At 43.9% G+C, this 23132-nt stretch overlaps 1 protein-coding gene across 1 annotated transcript; it reads right to left on the bottom strand.

Annotated features, from left to right (window-relative positions):
- Positions 1-504: 504 nt before the first annotated feature.
- Hmgcs1 (3-hydroxy-3-methylglutaryl-CoA synthase 1) lies at positions 505-22777 on the bottom strand. Its single transcript, XM_004647301.2, has 10 exons — positions 22659-22777; positions 9562-10019; positions 8992-9117; positions 8385-8549; positions 7284-7449; positions 5304-5474; positions 4253-4359; positions 3666-3791; positions 3349-3512; positions 505-2231 (listed from the first exon to the last, which is right to left on the bottom strand). Exons 2-10 carry the CDS (start codon positions 10007-10009, stop codon positions 2142-2144), a joined length of 1563 nt encoding a protein of 520 aa, XP_004647358.1. The 5' UTR covers positions 10010-10019; positions 22659-22777; the 3' UTR covers positions 505-2141.
- Between the last annotated feature and the right edge of the window lie 355 nt (positions 22778-23132).

Below are 23132 nucleotides of genomic sequence, written 5' to 3'. Positions count from 1 at the left end.
ACTAATTACTACACTTTTAAGAGCAGATATGAGCCTTAAAGCTGCCAATCCAAGAATTCCCTCTACAAAACCCCTGGCTGCGAGTTGCTAGTAATCTGGGACTTTTCGAGGCATTCACTGGCGGTAGGCTGTCCTAGGTTGGCTATAAAACTTGCTCTTCTTGAATCCCTAAGCCTTACTTTCATGTTGACAATTCAAGAAGCTCCTGGCCTCAGTTTTTATAGTTTATACATGTTTACCACCCAACTGGGAAATTAATTTCTTTCTTGGAACTGAAAGAACGAATTACAAATGTACATTTTTCCGTAGTAGACAAATAACTCCTTGAAAAGAAGACTGGAAATCTGGTACGTCCTTTTAGTCTTGACATACACTGTTTAGGTTTTCAGGTATTTGTGTAGAACGAGTGTGTGAACTGAAATGCCCATGTTTAAAATTAATATAACCTGGTCTCTGGCCTAAATTATTCATTCAGAAGGGAAAAAAAATACTCAAACAGCCAAATATCTCTCTGAAACTTTATTTCAAAGTGGTTCACCTCACTGGCTGCGAGGCATGTGGTCAATGTCCTGTGCCAGCACTGCCAGGCTTACCCACTGCCGGCAATGGGCCCTGAGAAAGCCATTTCTTGACTGAACTCCCAGCACTTGCGAAGGTATTACATGCACCACTTCCCCACCATTCTTCTTACATAATCTACACAAGCGGACATTAAAATGAAGTCACTTTAACAAATTAGGGCTGTACAAGGCAGAAGGTAGAGTTCACGTCAGACAGGCGTATCTCATAACCCCATTACACATAACCTTGCAGTCCAAAATGTTACATTTCGTATTTGTGAATGGTTATTTTAGATAACTGAAACTTCACAGAATTTAACAGCTAATAACATTTTTAAAAAATTTAGCTCTGTACATTAGTTCCAACTATCTCTATTTTACAATCTATAAGGCTCATGTCATAGTTCAGCACCAAAAACAGCTATACAACGTTCCAACCAATCTTTTTATCCCACATGACAGTTTTTTTTTTCTTTTATTTATTTATTTATTTATTTATTTATTTTAGGTTGGAAGTCTAAGAAAAGCTTTATAAATCCTACTTCCAGACTTCGAAGCAGAATACTCTTTTTGGCTAGCCAGACTATGTCACAACTTGAGTTGCACTTTTTTAGTTTCACTGAACAGACACACATAAAAACACACACATAAAACACACACAATAAACAAAATAACTCTTACACCATGAATTTGTCAGTCTAAAAATTAAATTTGTAACACTGAAGCAAAGGTAATCTAATAATGCCCTGACCCATCCTCTAAATTTTTAAAAGGCAGCCAAAAATGTTTCCTGTATCTTTTACAAAACAGTGCAGAGAAAGACCGCAAACACAGGCTTCCTCACACACACCCCAACACACGAAGGCTGGGAGTGTGACAAGCCACTGTGCGCTGATCCACAGCGACCAATGCCACAGCCACAGCCACGGCTATGAGCCAGGTTTTCTGTGTGGAAGCCACTCAACACTGCATCTCTGTTCAGAGGTTGTTACAGTAGCCTGTCGCTGCCAGCCTGGACACCAAGCAATGGCCCAGGGTCCAGCACCAGTGTCACTGTGTCCTCTTTTCTCCCTCGTTACAATGTCTAATCCTAGAAAAGCATGTTTATCTTACCAAACAAGGTTTGTTCATAATATATTTTAAGACCCCATTTCCTAAGCTAGAAAAGTTTGTCAAAAACCACATGTACTTTCATTAATCTTGTTTGTTCAAAGTATAAAATTCTTACATCTTTAAAAAAAAATTTAAATTTGAGACTAGTACCTCTGCTTTCTTCTGACAAAAGCACATGATTCGCATCATGTTTAAAAACTCGACTTCATGCATATAAATGGCCAGAGATGCCTAAATTCTAAGAGCCCTTAACATCATTCCAGTACACTCAGCATTGGCCAGACCACAAAGGGCAACGCGTCAGCAAACTGAGCAGAGACGTTCCAAGAGCACAAATACTTCCATAGGTTGTGTCAGTCACAAAAATTTAAGCAACGTGTAACCCTTTAAAACTGTCCCAGACACCGCACCCCTCCACCCTCTCCAGCCCCCCCACCCCACCATGACATCGTGCGCCCCACAGAGTACTCAGTGTTCCCCGTTGCTAATGACAGCTGCTCCAGGCTCTGCTGCTGATGCAGGAAGTCTCGGCACCTTCTTAGCAGGGCTTGGGATGTGCTAGAATGAGAGGAAAAGAGCAGCTGGCTCTTACAACGCCCCAGGCTCGCAGGCCAGAGCCAGGGCGAAGCTAGCAGGTGCTCCCAGAGCTAACTACAGACCTCTCCGGAGAGCGTCAGTCTAAACAGGTAGTCTCTCCAGCTTTCCCTGGGGCAACTCAATCCCATTCTTCTTACCTTACAGTCAACCACACCCAACAGACAGCAGCAAACTTTCTTTCTTTCCTTCTTTTTGTTTTTTTCATTTATGTACTTGGTACAGGGTCTCACTGTGCAGCTCGGACTCCTAGTGGTCCTCCTGCTTTCAGCCTCCCCAACACTGGGATTACAGGCACGCGCCACCACGCCCAGATTCATTTGCCAGCTCAGCACACCCTGGGGGTGGGGCTGGCACAGCATACGGCACTGGGGATCAAACTCTGGTCCTTGTGCTTGCCAAAGCAGGCACTTAGTCCACTGAGCTATGTCACCGGCCCTCTCTTTTCCTTGTTACATATTTCCCACTTAAACACTGGCAGCCTGACTTGCTACTTAATGGGCATAAAAGTAAGAAGCAAGACTATGCACTTATCAAAGCTGTGATAAGCAGAAAAATAAGTAACTTCAAGTTATAAAAGTTCTTGGTTTGAAACCCAGCTTTACCATTTGCTATGATCCTGGAGAGGTAATTTAATTTGTTGGAGCCTCATCGTAAGATAAGGATAGTATCATTAAGAAACCTTAAGTAGGTTGTTGTAAACATTAATCAAATATAAGTACAGCCTGCCATACAACAGACAGGAGCCCCCGCTATCGGGGTTGCCTGGCGGTGTGCGGAGCGGTCAGCAGCCCCGGCTCCACATCCCTCCTCTGCCCCCACTAAGCCGCAGCTCAGACGAGCATCTCTACAGAACTATCTTCCGTCGTGTCTGGTGCTGTTAACACAACCCAGCCTGGAGCACACACTCTACGCTGCAGCAAGCAGCACAGCTGGAATGCAGCGCCAGAGCCCAGGCCCTGACTAGCGTTTTACTGCCACCCTTTAGGGTGCTGAGTCTCAGCCGGGGGTCCTACAGCCTGCGAGATGAGATTGGAAACTTCTACACTGTCACAGAGCAGGACAGCAAAATGAGCTTTACCTCCGTGGCTGTGCTGGAATGAATCAGTCCTACTCCTTCGCCCAAAGTGTCATCGTTTGGAGAGGGGTGGCGTGCGTAGGTTCTTCTGTGCTTCTCATCCACTCTAACTAGGTACCATGTTCCTCCAAAAAGGGAGTCTACGGGGCACTGGGGGATATAGTTGGCTAAGGGAAGGCAGGAGACAATGAAAGTCAGTGCGGTACACAGCTCACCTGGTGACAGAACTAAACAGACTTCTCACACTTGTGGACAATTGCACATTTAGGATTGTGATAGCGCCCCAACAAGTCCTACTGAAGTACAATTTAGGTTAGTACCCAAGTGATGGGTGTCCTCTCTGAGCTTCATGCTTTCGGCGAAGACATCAGGTGCCACACACGTTCTTGAGTCAAGCCTCGACTTAAGATCACATAAACTTGCTGTTATTCTGTCAAGAGCGGACCCTAAAATGCAAATCATTTCAACTTTAAAGACTAAAAATAGCATGTGCTTAAGAAGCCTGAGTAAAGTCTTGCCAAATAAAAATAACCTTTCTTTTAGAACTACTGGCTATGTTTTAGCTAAAAACTAACATGGTGTATAATCAACCCAGCTTCTGATGCCCTGACTAGATACTGATTCAGAGATAAGGTAGGAAAGAAACGAAAATAAGTCACTTTTCTGAAGCCTGCCCACAGTATCCTTCTGAGTCACGCCAAGCTTTATTCAGGCTTGTTCCTCCCGCTCAGGGAAGCCATGAGTTTCCTTAAACCTACAGAAATCAGTGTGCTTTACCTAGGCAAGGCAGAGACTAACAGCCTGGTTCTGCTGCCCACGGGCCAGACTAGGGCCCATCTAAGGAGCCTAGTAGAGCAGCCTCTGCACAGCGGGTCCTCATGATTCTACCGAGAGACCTGGCACTGACCTGGCGTGGCATCTTGCGTGACCCTGAGAGAGTACAGGGTGGCGGCCAAGCCAGAGCCATAGGAGAACACTCCGATCTTCTTTCCTGCCAGCTGCTGGGGGGAGTACCTGCATGGTGAGAACACGGCTATGAAGCTTAAGTGATCCACACCTACAGTGCGTGAGAAGCCACAAAAGAAGGGATAAAAATCACACTATAGGTCAAAGTAGGAACTACTTTAATGTTCTTAAGGATCTAGCTTAATGTTTTAGTATTACAGCAGGAAATCTAACCTAAACTTTTAGTATAACAGCAAGCAGACTACAAGCAAGTTTTTATTGTGGGGGAATGGTGAAGCTTACAAAGGTTATACCCCAAGATAAGATGTTGCTCAGTCAACCACAGATCTGTCTTCAACTGCACATCAAAAATAATAGGGGCTGGTGAGATGGCTCAGTGGTGTAAAGCACCTACTTAGAACAAGCTTGGCAAAGCACGGGGACCACGGTTCAATCCCCCAGCACCACATGCCAGCCAGCCCCGCCCCCTGGTGGGCTGAGCTGGCTACACACACACACACACACACACACACACACACACACACACACAAATAAATAAAATTAAAAATAATAATAATAATAATAATAATAATAATAGGGGCTGGTGAGATGGCTCAGTGGTCTAAAGCACCTACTTAGAACAAGCTTAGCAAAGCACAGGGACCGCGGTTCAATCCCCCAGCACCACATGCCAGCCAGCCCCGCCCCCTGGTGGGCTGAGCTGGCCACACACACACACACACACACACACACAAATAAATAAATAAAATTAAAAATAATAATAATAATAATAATAATAATAATAAAAGCATGAAAACAGAGACCAGGAATGTATGAACTGGACTACTTCGGGAAGCCTTATCCACTCACTATGTCCCTCAAGTTAATGGACAACAGTACAACAGAAGATACAGCAGCATTTTGTGAACTATCGACAGACCTCACGCTGGATTTGGTCTGAGAAATCTACCACCACCAGAAGAGGAAGGCAAACAGCTGAAGTCTATACTCACTGTGCTAGAACAGAAGCAAGGGAGCCATATACTGAAGAGGTGTACATATTTCCATTTTGATTCGATACAAGCAAAGAAGCCTTTGTTTTCTGATTAAAGAGTTCAGAGCTGGCCTTCATAAATGCCTTTTCCACATCTCTGTCAAAGTAAGTATCTTCTAATTTAACATCCCTGAAAGGTACAGTTGTAATTTAGGTTTCAAAGTTTATATTTTTATATCAAATGATAGTCATCCTAGTTAATATTCAAATCTTTAAGTTTGTATGATTCTGTCTCCCCATTTTTAGAAAGTCAAGTAGCAACATGCTAACTGCTACAAAAGATGTAAAGTTGTATGTATATATTTCTTTTTTGTTTTTATTTTTTTTGGCGGAACCAGGGATTGAACTCAGGCCCTTGTGCTTGCCAGGAAGTGCTTATTCCACTGAGCCAGCTCCCCGGCCCCGTATATATTTCTTTTTCTCAAGGTTTCTCAGTAAGTAAATGCACTTGATACTAGTGAGTTCACAGACTACTACAACTCTATCATCCCCAAATACAGTGTGACACTATTGCAAGTCGAGTAGTGTATATTTAGTTAGAAAAGTTATCTTGTAGGAGCTAAGCCTTAAAAATTGAGTAAAGGGCTGTAGAGATAGCTCAGCAGTCTAAGCGCCTGCCTAGCAAGCACAAGGACCTGGGTTCAATCCCTGGTACTATATGCCATGCCACTGTTCCAGTCACTGAAACCGACATGGTAGCACACAACTGTAATCCCAGCACTGGAGAAGCTGAGACAGGAAGGTCACTATGAGTCCGAGCTGCATAGTGAGACACTGTACCAAATAAATATATTAAAAATTGAATAGAATTTTATCAGATGGAGAAGGGACACAGATGGGGAAAATATGAGTTTAATATACAAAATATGCTAGAAAACCTAAAGATTGAGAACAAGATGGAGCATGCTGTTCTTCAATAGTGGCAATGTGCGCAAAAGATAAGGCAGGGCTTTGGCAGAGGCAGGGGGCTCAGTGAGGCCACACGGGGGCTTCAGGAGTCTTATTTCAGGGACACTGAGATGGCTGATGGGGAGCTGAGAACATCTTAGGCAGATATGACTAAAGAATTGGTGTAAGTAAGCTACCGCCCTTCACATCTGTACGAATAAAAGAAACAACTCTTAGGGCCAAACATGGTGGTCTATGCCTGTAACACCAGCATTCAGAAGTTTAGACAGGCCGGGGAGCTCGCTCAGTGGAATAAGCGCTCCCTTGGCAAGTGCAGGGGCCTGAGTTCAATCCCCGGTTCCGCAAACGAAAAAAACAAGAAGTTTAGACAAGAGGATCACTGCAAGTTCAAGGCCAACCTGGGCTACATGGTAAGTTTTAAAACAAAACAAAAATAACAAAATCAAAAATTAAAATGTTCTACTTCTTGTTACATAGGTCTTGCTTTATCTTGGACTTAATCATCCAGCAGAAAAGTATAAAAACGAGGTATAAAAAGTAAAGCCCTATCAATATGTTGAGCTGTAAAAGGCTCAAGTCAGCAGCTTCTGACATTGCCAGTCCTGTGGACAACCCACTGCTACTATGGACTGCTGGACTATATTGGATTACTTTGCTGAATTCACATACCTACAATATTTAAATGGCAATGGAATACCCATCTCTGACAAAACTAACAAAAAAGGAGGATATAAATGAAGGACCATTTTGTAGTGACCATTTTGTATATACAAAATAGGATAGATATACAGCTACTTTCTCTTAATTCAATGAGAAGAAAGATTTGTATTAATAGTGTTTAGACAGGATATCATGTCTGTATCTTGTACTATGAGTAACTACCACAAAGACAATAATATGCAATGTATTAAATATTGTAACTGTCCTACTAACGTGTTTTGAAACTGTCTCACCGCTATTTGTTTCTCAATAAAATTAATTTTAAAAAGTTAAATGTTCTAATGTAGAGGGGAAAAAAAAATGTTCTTACCCAAAGGATTCCAGTCCACTATAGACAGAATTTTTATCTCTATTCTGGTCATTAAGGAAATCATTCAGCATCATCCGAGCCAGAGATTTCTGAACCAGTTTACAGTATGGTGAGTGAAAGATCATGAAGCCAAAATCATCCAAGGTAAAATCTTTATCATTTCCCTCTGAAAGAGAAGCCCAAAGAATCTGTGACATTCATACAATCCAAGAAGTTTTGTAGCTTGACTTTAGAACAAGGCTAGAATGTTTTTATATCCTTAGATAATAATCAAAATGCTCTTTATAAAGAAATTTCTCTTAGTGTAAAATGCATATTTTTAAAAAAGGACACCAAGGGATGGAATAATATATAGTACTGCCTCACTGATTTCCAAATTTAAGAGTCATACCTCATGAGGCTATATAATCAATCTAACAGTTTAGGACCAGCTTTAAAAAATAAAATAGAAACATAGCAAACTAGACACATGTACAATGTCAAGTGTGCTTCTTACTGTAGGATCTGGTTAAAAAAAAGAACATCACTGTCCTGTTCAATACAATTATGTGGATGGAAGTGAAATTTAACCCTGTCTCACAACTCTAAAATACAAAGCTGCATTACAGAGAAAGCATACTTCCTATACCACTGCATACTATAACAGCAATGACACAAATACCACCTTTTTCATTGCCTCAAGAACTTTTCAAGGTCAAAGACTGAGATCAATGACGACACTTAAAAATACAGATTCATAGGAATAACTTGAATAATTTGTTATTCTTAGTTTTCTCTGAGTCATAGTTGTAAACTAAAACTTTGCTAAACTACCTCTCAAAAGATGAGCAAAATTCAAGACATTTTTTTCTGTCTAATCAAGGCTTAATTAGCCCAAGCATTTTTGCAGACATATATTGCATTTTCAAAAGTTACCACTCTATCTGAATTACATGTTCCCCAAAACTACAGGAAAATGCTGGTTGGCAAATGAGGAAAAAGAGGTGAAATGTAACTACTCAAGGCTCTTCCCAAACAGTTTCTCACTAAGGTTACCCAGCACATTATGCCACTGCCAGCAGATACCAAGCCGTAGGAAACGTGAAGAAGGACAAACCTTACCTTTCTGCCACTGGGCACGGATCTTTTTACGGTAGACAGAATAGCAGCGGTCTAACGCGCTGAGATAGCACTGTATGGAGAGCTTTCCATCTACAATAGGGTACTCGGAGAGCATATCAGGCTTGTAGAAGTCATAGGCATGCTGCATGTGTGTCCCACGAAGCCCTATCAGCACCAAAAAGAAAGATGTCTCTGACTGATGCTCATATATTACTTAGTACACTGCATCATCTACGCATCTACCTCAACAAATTCACTCTTACCAGAGAAAACACAAGGGACTCAGGGTTACAGGAATTAAAAGGAAACACAAAAGGAATCATGGCCGGGCCTCTGAGTCCCTTCATGCAAGTTCCACAAAAGCACCTGGGAGATCAAGCTGGGACTGTGAAGACACACGAAATGTGCCGGTGACTGGGCCATTATTCAGCCCTCACCTGCACCCACCGTGTCCCTGTACAGCATGCTCCACCTGCCTCAGCAAGTGTCAGGAAGACACAACGAGGCAGCAAGCAGGGCTCACACTTAATAATCACTCGGCACGTGACAGCTCAGAACACCATGTTAACCAAATAAATAAGAAGTCAATAAATGCTTTCCCACTCACCTCGGTCAAAAATTAAAGGGGCATTTGGCCCAATTAGCAGCGCCACGGCTCCAGCCCCACCCGTAGGCCTGGCATTTCCCGTGGCATAGACAGCAATATCTCCTGCAACCACCAGGGCATACCGTCCTAAAAAACATTTTTTGTCATTTCACAAGGTAGTTAGCATCATATATACCATGCATTCAAATTCAAATTTTGTATTTTCCCCAGAATAAGCTTTTCCCATCTTTAATACAGAAAAATGTCCTAATTTAATTTTGAATAAATCATTTATCCTGGAGAATACAATAACCATAACTCACAATTTAGATGAGATGAAAGGTACCGTATCTCTCTGAATATATTTAAACAACTATGACTAGTAAAGTGTGCACATGGTGGGCTGGGGAGCTGGCTCAGTGGAATAAGTGCTTGCCTGGCAAAAGCAAGGTCCTGAGCTTGATCCTCATACTACCAAAAAGGAAAGCACTTTGTGAAGTGTGCACATGGCATTCATTACAAGGTCATGGGATCTATTCATCGAAGGAGTATTTAGGGTTCAGTTTTGCAGAGTAGAGGCATGCAACATACCGTCCCAAGAGCTAGATTCAACCCAGTTAACAGCATTGAACACCGCAGCCGTGCCCCCATAGCACGCGTTGGTTGTATCTATCCCTTCGATATCTGTATTCCCAGACTCCTCAAACAGCTGCATCAGATTACTCTTCACAGACTTGGATTTGTCGATGATCGTCTCGGTCCCAACCTCGAGCCGCCCGATGCAGTCATAAGAAAGGCTGTTCCTTTCCATCAGGTTCTGGACAGCGGTCATGCAGAGAGAGGTGATGTCCTCTCGGTCTGTGCAGAAGCCCATCTTCGCCTGGCCCAAGCCAATGGTGTACTTGCCGGCATCGACGCCGTCGTATTTCTCCAACTCTGCCTGGTCAACATACTGAGATGGAAAATAGATCTCCAGGGCGACGATTCCCACATCTTTTGGCCAGCAAGCTTCTGCATTCAAGGGAAGCGACCCAGGCATGGTGAAAGAGCTTTAGAAAGAAAGAAACACACATTATTTTAGGTGATGAAGTGTTAACTTTGAACATCAAGACCGAGAAACAGATGTGATGCATTCAACAATGACATAAAAAATTACTTCAGTTTCTCAAAGCTTAAAATATTTTCTTTAGGGCTAGCAAATATAAATATGTAAAGGAGTAATAGTTACTGTACAAGTAGAATGCTATACTGTACACTTATAGCCTTTTAGAAAGGCTTCTACTTTGTTCAAAACTGGGTATCTTTATATTTGAAACACTCAAGTAAAATTCTCCCATATTATAAAAAATTATGACATAAAGTGTAAAGCCAATTTTAAAATATGGCAAAAAAAATCCCATAATTCAATTGTCTGACCTACTCCTGACCATCTAAAATAGCTTAAATAGATTAGTCATCATAGATACAGTATTGATTATACACAGTTATTCACTTTATGGAACTTTAAAAATTATTAGGTCAAATACTATTGCTTTCTTTTCTTCTCTTCAGTACCGGGGGTCAAACAGGACCTTACGCTTGCCAGGCAGGCATTTATGCTGCTGAGCTATCTCCTCAGCCTTCTACTGCTTTCTTACAGAAGGCTAGAAGATCAATCTGTATGAAGCCTCTGCTATTATTTGTTCCCACCAAAGAAGCTAAATCAACACTGTGAAAAGCTACAAGCCAGGATCACCGCAGGGTTAGTGCCAACATGGCATTTCCACAGCTAGAGTCCAGGTCATCAGTGAGCACAGAATTGATGCCTCACATATCTTCTAGATCGGGGCTGAGTTAGGAAGAAACCCTGATAATCTGTGGAGGTTTTTGTTTTGTTTTTTTGTCTTGTTAAGACAGAGCCATGCTATGCTGGCCTTGAGCCCACTGTGTAGCCCAGACTGGTCTCAACCTTGCAATGATTCTCCTGCCTCAGCCTCCTGAGCACTGGAATCATAGGTATGAGCCACCAGGCCCAGCTAACTCTGATAATTTAAAACTTATAGTGTATATTACCTGTGTGGCAGCTAGCTCTCAGCTTCTTAAAACTACGGCTTTCCTAAAAAAGCACTAAAAAGATGGACTGTTGTCATACAGTGAAGATTTTCAGTAGGTTTGATGAATAAGTTTACTTACCAAAATTGGTAGCCCTCAAGACCACTGCTATATGCACATGCACAAATCATTAACTAATCAGAGCCTCTGTGTGTGTGTGTGTGTGTGTGTGTGTGTGTGTGTGTGTGTGTGGTCCTGGGGACCGAATTCAGGACCTTGTGTATACTAGGCCAACACCCTACCACTAAGCAACGTCCCCAGGACCCTAAATGTCTTTTTACATGGTAGTATTAGTCAAGAAATGAAAAATTACTCTAGAGGGAGATTTAATGCCAACAGAAGCAATTTATTCTAGAGAAGTGGTTGTAAGTCACCCGCTGAGCTAGGGGACCACAAGGGGAGGGTGCTCCTCAGATCACATGCTCACACTTGGCCTGAAGCTGGGGCAGCCACCTCTGCTGCCGAGAGGCCGAGGCCCACACTCCCTCGCCAACTGCTGTGCCACTAACAAGGTAGCAGCCGCATTCCTGCCCCTTCCTAGTCTCACGGGAGTTCGCCCACTGGGATTCTAACCAAACTGGCTGGAAGAGGGTCAGGGAATGAGCAGGCTTTGCCAAGTGGCACAGCCCATGACTTCCAGGACAGGAGCTAGGCACACATCTGAAATTCTACAGCCTTGTTTTCTTTTCAGGTAGGTCATCACTGGATGATGGTATTTAGGTGGCAGAGTTTCAGCTCTTCACTGACCAAAAGATCTTGGTTTATGAATCAGCAAGGGTAAACCGGTTCACTAACTTTCTTCAGTGTTGGATGACTAAAAACGCAGTCAATTCCTGTGTCATCCGTCCTCTGCCATTCTGCACACTCTGGCACAATCCTGAGGCATAGTGAAATTAGGAACTTTTGCCACAGTGAGTTCATTAAGGAAATCTTGAGAAAACACTTAAGACGAAAGGCTGGGTCCTTAAATCACAAAACCCACCTTTTATAGCCTGTGGGTGATCAACTCATGAGTACATTAAAACCTAAAAAATAAACACCTAGATATACAGCTACTTCTTCTTAGTTCACTGAGAATAAAAGTGTACACTAATATTGTTGAGACAAGATGTCATGTCTGCATCCTGTCCTCCGAATAACTAACTACTACGAAGACAACAACATGCAATGTATTAATTATTGCAAATGTCCTACTAACCTGTTTTGAAACTGTTTCATTGTTATGTTATCTTTTTTTCTCATTAAAACGAATAAAAATTATTTTTTAAAAAAAAGCACCTAGAAAAATAATCACAAATCTAAGCTAAAGATCTCAAGCAACACAGGTTGACTCTCCAAACACAGTCATATTCATGGTTGGTCTTTTTTATTCATCTAAAGAATGCCAACATGCTACATATTGAAACAGTCAGAGTAAGTTCAGTGGTGACATCTGTGTCTCCCCAAACACTGTCCTGTGGAATGGTGAGATTACAAACACGGAGTAACAAGGAGGCAAGGACATGCAGTCACGTAAGATCTTGCAGAATTACCTCACCGGCCTGGCGGCAGGCACCAACTGTGCCGAGAAGCAGCTGGCTACACATACCCTGATTCAGTCTAGGAACAGGGAGGAGTGGATCAGTAAAGCACACCAGAAACAGACTTTGGGGAACAATTTTCAGCGGTGAGGACAGCATAAACAAAGACACACAGCAAGGGACTAGGAAAAGTGGTTACTGGTCTGTCAGCATGAAGCCAGAGCTCCAGGGAACAGCTGAGACAAGGGTCAGGGCAGGGAGGTCCTGACAGCTGACGTGGGGAGCTTGGCCTTTATCATCAAGAGTTTTAAAAAGGAAACTTCGCCTTTTCAATAATTCAATCCTAACTTAATAATCAGGGTCATACTGTTTCCCAACTCTAGAATGAAGTTAGTAGATGGCAAACATTTTTTTAAAAAGTGAATCAAAAAATAGGAATTATCAGATACATGACAGATTTTTTGTCCATGGAATATCTGTTTCAATATTCACAAGTATACTGCATGACAACACAAAGTGCGATTCTTGCGGGGAGCTCCCAGTCAGTCCAGCTACGTGTACAGTCACAGGCGCTGTGCAGGGAACAGTTTGGAGTTAGGAGGCAGATGTAGCAACCTAGGTAAAACACAAGCCACGAACTAGAGCAACTGCTACACGAGGGGTTAGGAAGGAACAACTGCAAAACTACAACTACTGCAGAAACTGCTACTACCAGGATGCTAGAAAAAGAAAGAAATGTCCTGGAGCCGACTGTGGGCTCCACTGGGCACCACCCGATGGGCTGAGAGGACAGGGAGTGTCTTCCCGCCTCCTTCTACAGTCACTTCGTTCACACCGGCTGTCTGCTCCTGCTCTCGCCCTGGTCAGCAGGTGCCAAACAACCCAGTGTCGGGGTCACCGCGAGGAAGCAAGGGGCACGCGCAGAGCAGCTGCCTCTGCCCCTCTTCTCACTGACGCCTGCAGGTCTCTCCAGGTAGGCCTGCCGTCCACTCTGACCCGACCCAGGGTACTTTATGCAAGATCCTCAACTTGGCCTTTTGTAATCTACAATAATAAGTCAATAATTGATAGGTACTGAGTATCAACCCAGTTGTTCTCCTTACTCAAGTTACCTCAGAACCCTTCCCTATCGGCCAATTACTCTATCCATTATCTGAAAACCTGCATGGTTTCTTCAGCAACTCATCTCTCGGTTCCAACCTACAGCAGGGAGCTCACACCTCAACCGTTAAGTCTTTCGAACCCAATTCACTCTTACTCTCCCAAATTCCTAATACCACTCCCAGTCCACTGCTAGCTACCTTAGGCATTTCAAGCCTACGCTCCTCTACTATCATATTTCATCAATGAAGAGTCACATCTTGACAGTCAATAGACTGAAAGTCCCAGAAACAATTCTGAATTACTTTTCACCTCTAGGAAACAAGTGGCCTGGGAAAGGCTGTGAAACCTCAAGCAAGAGACGAAAGAACTTAAAGGAGAGTATGAAAACCTTTTTATGCACAAAACCTTCAAAGGAGTGTAGTATCACAAATGCTTCTAGAGGCCCAGAAGATGTTACATGAAAAACTATAGACTTCTTTTTTCTTTTTTTTTTAATGTATTTAGTACAGGGTCTACAGGGTCTCACTATGTAGTAGCAGTGATCCTCCTGTTTTCAGCCTCCCAAGTGCTGGGATCACAGGCGCACCACCACACCATCTCAGGTCTCAGCACTCCCTGGGGGTGGGACTGGCACTGCACACTGGGGATCGAACCCCAGCCACCGCGCTCTGCCTAAGCAGGCGTTTTAGTCCACTGAGCTATTGGCTGGCCCTAAAACTACAGACATTGATAACTCTGGATCAAAGAATAATTCAGAAGTGGTAGGCTAGAAAATTTACTGGTTCCTCAGTGTGTTACCACTTGTATTTTTCTTTTCATTAAATGTGCAAAAGGGAAACACAGCAAACCTATGGGCTCAATCTAAAAGCTCTTTTGATAAGTACAAATAAAATTCTAAATATTAAAAAATGCATCTTAATTGGCACTACAGCATCTTAAACTAATAATAGCTTCTACTACTGTACTTACAACATCTATCTGAGTCATAATACAGATAACTCCGTATTAGTCCATATGTTCAACATGTCTTCCTAAAACTCACATTTGTCGCCCTGCCCTCCCACATGATGGCTTCTGAAGGTGGTCAGGTTTAGAGGAGGCTATGAAGAGGGACCCTCAGTCCTTGAGCTTAAGACAGCTCAAGGACTAAAGCATCGGCTTAGGCAGGATCAGGGAGCAGGCCCTGGTGTGCTGTGCGGCCAAGGCCCTGGCCCACCCCTGGGGCATTCTGAGACCAGGACTGAGAAGTAGGTGTGGTGGCACACCCCTGTAATCCCAAAGAGCAAGAGCAAGGGCCTGAGATCAATCCCCAGTTCTGCAAAAAATAAATAAATAAGTAAGGTAATGCATCAGGATCTTCCACTAATTTGGGGGCTTGCCGCTTAGCTCAGTTGTTTAAGTGCCTGCTTAAACAAAGCAGTCAGGCTCAGGATCCTGTGGTTCCATCCTCAGATCCTCAAGGCAAACCAGACCTGCCCTGAAGGCATCCATCCCTTGGGGCCAGGGAGATGGCTCAGTGGAATAAGCACTTCCCTGCCAAGCACAAGGGCCTGAGTTCAATCCCTGGTTCCTCCAAAAAAACAAAAACAGGGAAGTAATTACACCCATGCCACTCGCAAGAACATAAAGTTGGTAGCATTTTTGGTCTAAAATGTTGCTTTAAAGTCTCCTCTAAGGCAGGCCTGACAGCTCAAGGACTAAAGCATCGGCTTAGGCAGGATCAGGGAGCAGGCCCTGGTGTGCTGTGCGGCCAAGGCCCTGGCCCACCCCTGGGGCATTCTGAGACCAGGACTGAGAGTAGGTGTGGTGGCACACCCCTGTAATCCCAGCGCTTTGGAAGGCTGAAAACAGGAAATCACTCTGAGTCTGATCTACATTGTGAGATCCTGTAGACCCTGTCCTAAATACTGGGGGAAAAAAAAAAGAAAATCTGCTCTAAGCATTTGCTCTCTGCTGCCACTTAAAGACACCAGTAGGCCACACACACACTGGTGCGGGGCGGGTCACTAGCCAAAGGCCTAAGATGCTACCACTGTGTTAGCATTTGCCCTACCAGACAACAAGACACGAGGGTTGACTCATTAGTCTTAAAAAATCAGACAAATATGCACAATAATTTTTCCTAAATAGAATACAATTTTGAAAATCTGACACTTTAACTGTTCATTAACAACGATGTTTTGGCCAGTAAAATTCTTTTATTTTTTTAGAGTTATATTTGCAATAAAAAAATCTAAACAGTATAATATATTTATAATAATTTAAAATATATTTATAATATATTTAAAATAAAATAAATTTCATTTTTCAATTCAAACTTTTAAAAGAATAGAAAAGGTACACATTCCCTACAGAGCTCTTTGTAAACCTAAATCTTCCTACAAGAAAGTAGTAGGAGAAGTCTTTTCTCCTTAAAGTGACTACTCATCGCCTGCAGTGGACAAAAGGAGCTCCACAATCTACAGAGTCAACCAAACAGGCTAAGAACCCTTGTTAATAGTGGGCTTTATACTGCAGGGGCTTCCTACCAAGGGCAGGAAAGGAACCTACAGACCCCTGAGAATAAATCTGTAAGTGAAAGGGAGGGCTGGTACCAGCTCAGGACCTGGAGCAATGGGGATCCCTATGCATCTCCTCCATGGGAAGTAAGGGAGGGACCTTGAGTCTCTGCCCAGGCTATTATGCTGGCCTACACAGAGCTCTCTTTCCCAGCTCCCTTCCTTGTCCCAGGCAAAGCTGTCTTTTGAAACTGCACGCCTAAAGATCGCGATGCCATTTCACACTTTCAAGTTTCTCTTCTGCTGCTTGGACTCAGCCACTTTGCACAAGGACAGGGGCGTCTCGAGCACAGAACTATGCCTGCTCACATGAGTGTCCCTGGTACCGAGCTCACCATGCAGCATGCGGTAGAGGCTGCTGGTTGAATAAGTGAAATCCACTAGCTTCCTAATCCATGACAACCACAGGAAACTGTAACACTGAAATACAAGAACATGCAGAATCATAAGAGAGGCACTCCATGGCAATGTGGAAAACTGCTGTGAATAATTACATCACTGGCTCAAACACATGCACAAGCATGTCTCCTGCCAGGTTCCAGACTGCCGGTCACAGGTGTGCACCAGCATGGCTGGCACTGCGACTGATTTGGATTAAACAGTTTATATGGTTACATCTTATTATCTATACTTTTTCTCTTATGACTGACCACTAATTTTTAAAATTGGTTTCTAGATTTTAAATATTAGTCTAATAAATATAAAATCTGTTGCAGCATTACACCATTAATTATAAGTAACCTAACAAGGGTTTTAAGAATCGACGGCACACGACAATGGTTTCACCCTAGGATGCAGCGCAGGGTCCATCGTCCACTGAAGAGCACTGCACACAGGTGGCCGTGCCTGTGGAGAGGACGGGGACTCGCAGCCTCCAGGTTCATCACTGTGTCCGCCTTCCAGCACTACGAGTTTCAAATAAGAACTTCTTTTAAAGTCATAAATCACTACACTAAACTCAAGTAGTATGACTTCAGTTATAAGTTAAAATAAGCATTTCCTTATCCAATTACATTCTGTGAAAGGTAGGTGACACGTGCTTAGAGGAAAAAATGGCTCTTTTTTTTTTCTTTTGGCAGAACTGGGGATTGAACTCAGGCCTTTGTGCTTGCCAGCCAAGTGTTTATTCTACTGAGCCATCTCTCCGGCCCCAAAAATGGCTCTTAAGGCTTATAAAACTTCCCCCTCAGCAGCCCCGAGAGTGACCCTACAGCGGTAGGTTCAGTTCTGATAACAAACTTTGTCATAGCATCAATTCAGGCTTTCAACCAGCTGTGGACCTAAGACCTGCAGGCTTCTTTACTAAATTTTGGTTATCAAAAATTAGGAGAAACACCGGCCAAATAGCTCAGCAGATTAAAGAACCTGCAAGTAGGTGCAGGGGCTGGGGGTTCAATCCCTTAGGGTGCACTGAGATTGCATTTGAGACTGGGTGTGGTAGTGCGTGCCTGTAATCCCAGCTCTTGGGAGGCTGTAAACAGGTGGATCACTACAAGTCCAATCTAGTAGTGAGAACCTGAACACCCTGTAGACCCTGCACTAAAATACAAAAATAAATAAATAAATAAAAATTAAAAATTAGGAGAAAGGATTACAAATAAATTGCACTGGGTTAGTAAATTTCTGAAGTTAAGAAATCTCTAGGTTCAAGGGCTTATTCTACACTGGGGAGCTTGTAACTTTAGCACTTGAACCTCAAACATCCTCCCCTATAACTGAAGCTAATGCGCGCTCCACTGCTCATTGTGAGGCTGCTGAGAAGACCAAATGTTAAAAATGCTCTGTTGGTGAAAAAGAACTGGTGCTTTATTGTTATCCTGGTTTTCACCAGTATTTTTCAAAGAAAATAGAGATTTCTAACAAGGCCTAATCATTTTCATTTATTTAAACTCATACTATTTTTTTTGGCAGAACCAGGGATTGAACTCAGGCCCTTGTGCTTGCCAGGCAAGCACTTATTCTACTGAGCTATCTCCCCAGCCAATCTCATACTATTTTAATACTGCCACTTTCACTCTCCCCATCCTTTGAGAAAATGACTTTCTCCTTTGTGCTATCTGGTATAACTTTGTATCTAAATTATCTTAGATAATTTAAGAGTTCCTCATAGCCTTAGCTCCTTCACTCCATAAAATTTACCTTCCCCTATACACAAGAGAAATAAATCTTGAGTTTTTATAGCTAAAGATGTATTACTACCTCTCCCAAAGTCTCTTCAATTACAGTATTATATATCACTTTTAGTAAATGACTACCTCTAATTCTCTGTCTTAGATTATGCTTTTATCTGCTGTAAATTCAGGGGACCATGGGAGTAGCGCTTACTACTGAGCGAAAAACATGATTCCCTTGCCTCGCCATGCTGAGACTACTTCTTCAATCCATGTGTATACACTGATTTGACACAATTTGCACCAAGAAAATTTCTCCTCTGGCTCCCTCCTTAGCCTTCAAAGAAGTGATCAGATAAATTGCTCTAGCATACGTTCTGGTACATGATACACTTTAATGCAATGACCTGCTGATCTTATTATTACTAGAGATCCAAGAAATTGAGAAAGAACCAGAAATCTTCAGCATGATGCAAACAAAAAGCACTTAAGAAACCTGGGACACCCAGACAGCTCAGCAGATTAAAGCACCTGCTCAGGCAGATCCAAGGACTGGATTGGATCCCAGGATTGCCATGCCACCCCCACCCCCAGGGTTGGCTTAGATAGTGATTGATACTGGGTGTGGTGGTACACACCTGTAATCCCTGCACTTGGGAGGCTGAAAACAGAAGTATCACTATGAGTCCAATCTGTGTAGTGATCCTTGTACTACATTTTTAAAAAAGAAAAGAAACTCTTGCCCTCACATGCACACTCTGGTGTTATCTCACAGTAAGACACACAACCACCCCAGCCCAGGACAACCAACCCATCAGACACTCTTTTTTCATATTTCAGGGTCTATTCTAAGTTACTTCTTCTTGGAAATCTCTGATAAATCACACACAATGTGAATATTCTAATCAGGAGCCCAGCCCTATACAGGTATATGATTCACTCAAGTCTTCATAACCTATTCTCAACTTCAAAACTACTTTATGGGATGTCTTCTTATCCATATTGGTTTCTTAAACTGCTGGGAGATACACCATGCTTTGATTCTTTTGAAATATTTCTTTGAAGGGCTGGGGAGACAGCTCAGCCACCTAAGCACCTGCATAGCAAGCTCAAGCTCAATGAGGATTGAGAGTTCAATCCCAGGTACACTTTTTTTAAAAAAGGGCCAGGGAGATAATTCAGCAGCATAAGCACATGCCTGGCAACTGCAAGGTCCAGAGTTTGATCCCCAGCAACCGCAAAAAAAAAAAAAAAAAAAAAAAAAAGAATAAATATTTCTTTGAGATCCTGGAGTACATGGCATTCAATTGCCATTTTTTGAGTGGCAAAACTTAAAGGATAAACTGTCTAGATAGATTCAAATATTTGTAAAGACCCTTACTAATGACCAAAGAATATTCAAATGTTTAAGAAAATTTACTCTTGGGCCAGGGAGATGGTTCAAGTAGAATAAGCACTTGCCTGGCAAGAGAAAGAGTCTGAGTTCAATCTCCTGTTCTGCCAAAAAAAGAAAAAAAGAAAGAAAGAAAAAAAGAGAAAGAAAAAGAAAAGAAAATTTGCTCTCTACCACTACTGTTCCATGCTATTTTCCAGGCCCTAATCTGAAAAAAAGTAGGGAGTCCAAATGGAATCTGAACAGAGTGTTTGTTGGCCTTATTATCACACCCCCACATGTACCCACAAACCCTTCGAGGGTGCAGAGGGAGTTTCCAAACGTCAGGTTCCCTTCTACTCTAACTCAGTTAAGGGAGTGTCAACTCAGACCATGTACTGGTAGGAACAGATCTAAGAGTCAGGTGCTGGCACAGTCCCGTTACATTAAGCAATATGTTTCCCTACCTCCTTCTTGAGAAAGGAAAAGTAGCAAGTCTTTCTAAGGTATTTGGTTTTATAGTAACCCAACATCAAATTATGAGACTAATTTCTTTCTACCAGAAACTGTCATTGTTTCTCCACCTTTTGGCTAAGATCAAGTGTAAGTGAAACTAATCAGAGATTCTCACATCAGCCCATCCAGCTCCTGCAATCACATCTCACACCCAGTTCCACTGGGTTATGAAAGATCTGACCAGGTTAAGGTCAGTCCAGAAGACCTAAGTTACATCTGGGATTTTGCCTTTCTTCTGAGAAAATCTACCTAAAAATCTGAGTTTTAAAAAACCTCAAACTGGGCCTGGGGAGATGGATCAGTGGAATAAGCGCTTCACTGGCAAGTGCAAGAGCCTGAGTTCAATCCCTGGTTCCGCAAAAAAAACAAACGCAAATTCAATCTCACAATTAAAAGAAGACATAAAAACAATCAGGAGGAATGTTTAAGAAAAGCAAAATTAAAAGCAAGGCACAGATAATATGGCTTTCTATGGTTTCAAACACAAAATGGTTTTTACACTCTCTCTTCCCAGCATTGGATACACTTTCCGGGAGCTAACACTGCTACACTGCAATTGAACTGAACTAAAACTTAGCAATTTAGGAGAAATATATTAACAAAGGTTAGACACAAAAAACAACTTTTCCCTTTTTTCTTAAAATGCTATCCCAGGCCAGGCATGGTGGTGCATGCCTGTAATGCCAACACTCTGGAGGGTGAGGCAGGAGGACTGCCGGGAGTTTAGGGCCAGCCTCAACTGTATCTACTGTGTTCCATGGCAGTCTGAGCTATATAGCAAGACCCTGCTTCAAAATAAATAATGCTATCCCAGCCTTACATCTCCACACAAAAATAACTGACATTTAAATTTGTGTGTGTGTGTGTGTGTGTGTACTAGGAACCTCATGCTTGCCAGGCAGGTCCTGCGCCACTGAAATATACATCCGGCCCAGACATTTAAATTTCTGATTAAAGAAAACAAACTGCTTAGATGTCTCAAGCTGCAAAGAACCATCTGCACACAGGTTAAGGTCTGTTAATCTGCTTCTCATCTAACAGAGTCTGCAACAAAAATCTAAACCCCCTCTGACAAAAATGTGGGTGGCTTAGAAAGCTCTTGGCACATGTCAGAGCTATAGACGCAGCAGTTGGTTTATTTTTTATTTATTTATTTTTTTGGCGAAACTGGGGATTGAACTCATACCCTTGCGCTTGCCAGGGAAGCGCTTATTCCACTGAGCCATCTCCCCGGCCCACTCTGACAAAAATGGAGGAGTACTTTATCTATTTGAATCGTGTTGTTCATCTTGCTATTTTTCACGATTCACCCTAAGACACAGCAAATGTTAGCAGCGATGAGAACACATCATCCTACTGCAGCACGTTGGTCAGGGTGTGGGACAGCGGCCACTGGCCGGCAAGAAAGAAGCCAAAGATGCCCTAAGGCCAAAGCAATGTACTGCAAGTATGATTGGGAGGAACAACTTCACAGCACCTGTTCCCCAAATCCCTCCTCCAGAGCAGGTTAGAGGAACCCTTTAGCTACCTCAGGTCTACGCAAAATCGTACATCCTCTTCACTTATAATTAACTCCTAACACTCGAACTGTTTTCAGACTCCAGGAAACGTCCTTGATAATTCTCCAAGCCGTTTCTGGGAAGACTCTTTGGGTGTCTGCCCTGCACATCACTGGCGGGTCCCAGAGCTACTAACAGGACAGAGGTGTGAGATTTCGGAATGGAGAGCAAATCTATTATTTACGAAGGCAGACATTTAAAATATGTAGAGATAAAGAGACAGAGACAGGGATACGGCGAGAAGAAGGGAGGCAGAATCTTGTTGCACTTCCAGCAGGCATACACCCGTCCGGACCACCGGCACCTCTCAGGGTCTAGAGCACACCTCATTTCTTGCGCTCGTACTGAGGGAGAAAAATAGTGCTGCCCTCGCCCTGCCTCCCATCAAGTCCGAAGCGACAGCAAGAAGTCACGCCCCCTGCCAGCCCCATCCCAGCCTGGTCGTCGCCCACCACACCTGCGTCTCTACCCCAGCCCATGCTCCGGAACCCGGCAGCGCAGCCTCCCTCTCCCCGCAACACCCCCGCAACACCCTCAGCGGTCCCCACCACCACTCCGGCCCCTCCAACTCCTAAGTCGGTAGAACTCGGGGCTCTTAACGCCCCTCGGCTTCTCCCCTCCGCAACTCGCTGGCCCACGGCAGAGGCCCGACACCCACCCAACTCGCCCGGTCGCCACCAGCCCCGCCCTGGGACCCGCACCCCGCACCCCGCACCCCGCAGACTCGCGGCAGGCAAGGTCCACGCCGCAGCCCTGACTGGAGAAAGAGCTCCTGGGGCCTAGTCAAGGACACCGCCTCCTCCCGGCCCACATCCGCCTCAGCGGCCCTGGTCTCTTTCCCCGCGCGGGACACTGACCCACACGGTCCCGGGAAAGCACGGATCAGAGGGAGCCAGCAGCCAGAAGACAGGTCGCGACGCCTCCCCTCCGCCAGCTTTATAGCCGCGGACCCACCAGACGCCGGCGCGGCCGGGAGCCGGCGGGGGCGGGGCAGCGGCGGCAGCAGCCAATGGCAGCCAGCGCAGGCTCCGCCCAGCGCCCGCCCCCTCGCCCGAGATCGGCCAATCATGAGGAAGCCAGCGTCGGTGACTCGCGAGGGTTTTCCCTCGTGGCTGGAAGGGCGGGGGGAAGGGCGGGGACAAAGTCTGGAGGCCGAGGAAGTGGGGTGAGGCCGTGACGTACGGTGGCCCGAGAGCCCGCCTGCCAATGACCGAGCAGCGAGAGACGGCGAGAGCCAACGGGAGCGGAGTGAGAGGTTCTGCAGCCACTGGGAACTCAGCGAGAGGAGCTGGGGGCCAATGGGGACTCGGCGTCCCACCACGGGAGAGATC

The sequence above is a fragment of the Octodon degus genome, unplaced genomic scaffold (assembly GCF_000260255.1).
Source record: "Octodon degus isolate 3935 unplaced genomic scaffold, OctDeg1.0 scaffold00299, whole genome shotgun sequence".
Classification (NCBI taxonomy): Eukaryota; Metazoa; Chordata; class Mammalia; order Rodentia; family Octodontidae; genus Octodon; species Octodon degus.
The sequence above is the reverse complement of the archived record's forward strand: the minus strand, read 5'-3'. Positions and strand labels throughout refer to the sequence as shown.

Coding starts and splice junctions, on each gene's coding strand:
- Hmgcs1 (XM_004647301.2), bottom strand. CDS start 10,009: ATGCCTGGGTCGCTTCCCTTGAATGCAGAAGCTTGCTGGCCAAAAGAT. Junction 9,118..9,561: donor TGAATCTAGCTCTTGGGACG/GTATGTTGCATG, acceptor AATGTTTTTTAG/GACGGTATGCCCTGGTGGTT. Junction 3,513..3,665: donor AGAGGACACCCATCACTTGG/GTACTAACCTAA, acceptor GCCTTCCCTTAG/CCAACTATATCCCCCAGTGC.